The following is a 3,240-nucleotide window of genomic DNA, read 5'->3' on the forward strand; positions in this document are numbered from 1 at the left end:
CTACACGTGAGACAGGGACACCTGCTTGTGGTAGGCGGCGGCCGCGGCGGCGGCTGTGGGGGGGCCCGGCGGCCCGGTCCTGCCCGTGAGCGCTGCGCTCGCCTCATAGTCCCCGGCGGCCGTCGCGCCGCCGCTCTTGTGGCCCCGCCGCGGGCGGCAGCAGCAGCGGCTCGTGAAGCGCCGCCACGACTCCACAGTCTTGCCGGACCAAATCCAGACGCCCGACGTGATGCCCACCACGAGGCACATGAAGTACTTGAGCATGAGCACCCAGTACTCGGGCTTAGCGCGCGGCTGGCCGGCGTCGGGGCCTGGGCACGCGCAGGTGAGCGCAGCCTCCCAGCTCTCGCGATAGTGCTGCTCGTACAGGTAGCAGGCCACCACGATGCTGGCCGGCACCGTATAGAGCAGCGTGAAGATACCGATGCGGATCATCAGCTTCTCCAGCTTGTCCGTCTTGGTGCCGCCCTGCTTGATGACGCTACGGATGCGGAAGAGCGACACGAAACCCGCCAGGAGGAAGAGGGTGCCCACCAGCAGGTAGAGCACCAGCGGGCCCAGCACGAAGCCGCGGAGCGAGTTCAGGTTCTGGTTGCCCACGTAGCAGATGCCGGCCACCGGGTCCCCGTCCACGGAGCTCAGTGCCAGCGCCGTGATGGACTTGACGCTGGGGATGAGCCACGCGGCCAGGTGGAAGTACTGTGCATAGCCCGCGATGGCCTCGTTGCCCCACTTCATTCCAGCTGCCAAGAACCAGGTGAGTGACAGGATGACCCACCAGATGGAGCTGGCCATCCCGAAGAAGTAGACCAGCAGGAAGACGACAGTGCACAGCGCAGGGCCTGTCGTCTCGTAGTGAATGTGGCTGTGCTCGCGGCTGCAGGCGACGCTGGCATGGCCCACCACCAGGCGCACCAGGAAGCCCAGCGACACGCACAAGTAGCAGGCGGACAGGAAGATGATGGGGCGCTCAGGGTAGCGGAAGCGTTCCATGTCTATCAGGAAGGTGGCCACCGTGGTGGAGGTGGAGATGAAGCACAGCACAGACCACAGGCCAATCCAGAAGGTGGCGAACGTGCGCTCGTCCGGGCTGAAGGAGGGCTGGTAGCAGGGCACCGCGCAGTTGGGCACCTGGCCCGTGCGCACCTTGTTGTAGAGCGGGTGCGACTCCTTCAGGATGGGCACGAAGGGCTCGCGGCACTTGCACACCGATGGGCCCCCGGCGGCGCACTCGCCCCCGGAGGCCGGGGCCCCCGCTGGGCCCGGGAGGGTGGGTTTGGCGGGGAAGGGCCTGGGGGGCGCCGTGGTGGCCTCGCTGCGGTTGTAATCCATGCACAGGACCTCGGCGTCGCGGCCCAGCACCGGGAGGCGGTCGCAGCTCATGCGCTCCGGCCAGGCGAAGCCGTACTGCCGCATGAGCGGCGAGCAGCCGGCCTTGGCGCGCTCGCACACCGAGCGGCAGGGCGGCAGCGGCTTGTGGTAGTCGGGCAGGCAGATGGGCGTATACATGGAGCACAGGAAGAAGCGCAGGTCCGGCGAGCAGTGGATCTCCACCAGCGGCCAGAACTGGTGCACCTCCAGGCCAGCCTCGTCCTGCGTGTCGTGGTTGAACTGGTTGGGCATGTGCGTCAGGTTGTAGCCGATGCCGCGGCACATGGGCACTGTGATTTCCTGGCACACGGGGGCCTTGGAGGCAGCCGCCGCCCGGCCGGCCAGCTGCGCCAGGAGCAGCAGCAGCAGCGAGGGCGGTGCGGACGGGTCAGGCCGAGCCATAGCCCCCTCCCTCCCCTCGCCTTGCCTGCCGCAGCCCGCGCGGGGCCCACGCAGCCAGGGGAAACCGGGCGGCCTTTCCGCCGACTTGTGTGTGGCGCCTCGGCTGGCAACCTGTTGGTTTCTTTTTCTCTTAAATTCGTCCAAAGATAAACTGTTTTGGGAAGGCGCTGCCTCCGCAGGCAGCGCTCAGCTCTTCGCCAGATAGGGTGGGGAGGGACGGTTAGGGCTCCGGTTCCAGGGAAAGTACTCTCTAAAAAAGAAGCTGGGGGAGAAGAAAAATTGCAACCACTCCCTATTAGAGGGGAGTCAACGACACAGTCCCCGCAAGCGCTCTCCAAATCTCTAAGTTAACCTCTCTCCCTTCCCTCCCCTCCACCTCCGGGAACCAAACTACTGACTCCCAGCCCATCGCCACCCCCCACCTCCCTCCACGCTGGGCCCTCCGGGCTGTACCCCGGGGTCGGAGAGCTCAGCCGCCCGGAAAAGGGCGGAGGAACCGGGAAAAGAACCGGGAGAAAGGGGCAGGCGCGGGCTCTCACCTTCGCGGATCCCGAGAGAAACAGATAGTCGGCAGCCAGCCTGGGTGCTCCGTCCCTGGGACACTCGCTCAGAAATGCGACTCAGAGACGGGCTGGCACCCGGAAAGTTTGACGATAGACTGGGTATCCGAGGCGCGGCACATGGCAGCAGGTGGGGCGTCTCAGAGAGGGGGTCGCACCCTGAGCGCGGCCGCCGCAGGCCGGTCACTCGCCCTCTCCTCCTCCGGGGCCCCCCGCATGATCCGAGCGGGGCAGAGCAGGAGCAGGCCGTGCGTTCCACCGGGGTCCGGGAGCCGGACGAAGGGCGAGCGCGCCTGGCAGCACCTGGGCGAGAGGAAGGCGGTGTGCGGCAGCCGGGGGATCCCGCTGCCTCACTGCACCGCGAGCAGCCGGCGCTGGCACCGCCGGGACTGCATGGTGCTAGCCCGCCGCCGCGTCCAGCCCGCTGCTCGCCTCCCCCCCTGCAGGGGGCTCCGCGCTCCAGCGGACTCCTGGGGGCGGTGGCGGCGCTCCCGGGACGCGCCCGGCTCGGCTCCTCCCCCGCGCTCTCTCACTCTTTCGCCCACCTCCCGCGGGTACAGAACGGCGCGCGCTCGGCGAGGGCAGCGGAGACTCGGACGCGGGCTGACTGGCCTGTCCCGCCCCGCCCGGGGTCACCTGCCTCTAAAGCCCGCCGGGAGGCCCCGCCCCTTCCCCGCCCCCTCGCGCTGGGGCTCGGTTGGTGGGCCGCCCCGCCACGTTCTCCGCGCGTCCCCGCCCACTGCCCCGCGGGCTCGGCCTCTCCCCCGGCGCCCTCCGGCCCCGCCCGGAGCGGGCCGCCGGGGAGCGCGGGCCAATAGCGGGCCGGAAAGCGATGGGGGCGGGGCGAATGCTAATCGCTCCTTCTCGAGACCCGGGGCGGGAAACCTTTGCTGGAAGTCCCTACCGA

The 3,240-nt window shown here is 68.9% G+C and overlaps 1 protein-coding gene across 1 annotated transcript; it reads right to left on the reverse strand.

The window, feature by feature from the left end:
- Positions 1-2,930, reverse strand: FZD5 (frizzled class receptor 5). The gene is made up of 2 exons (XM_036070875.2): positions 2,313-2,930; positions 1-2,035 (listed from the first exon to the last, which is right to left on the reverse strand). Exon 2 carries the CDS (start codon positions 1,771-1,773, stop codon positions 1-3), a length of 1,773 nt encoding a protein of 590 aa, XP_035926768.1. The 5' UTR covers positions 1,774-2,035; positions 2,313-2,930.
- Between the last annotated feature and the right edge of the window lie 310 nt (positions 2,931-3,240).

The sequence above is a fragment of the Halichoerus grypus genome, chromosome 4 (assembly GCF_964656455.1).
Source record: "Halichoerus grypus chromosome 4, mHalGry1.hap1.1, whole genome shotgun sequence".
Lineage (NCBI taxonomy): Eukaryota > Metazoa > Chordata > Mammalia > Carnivora > Phocidae > Halichoerus > Halichoerus grypus.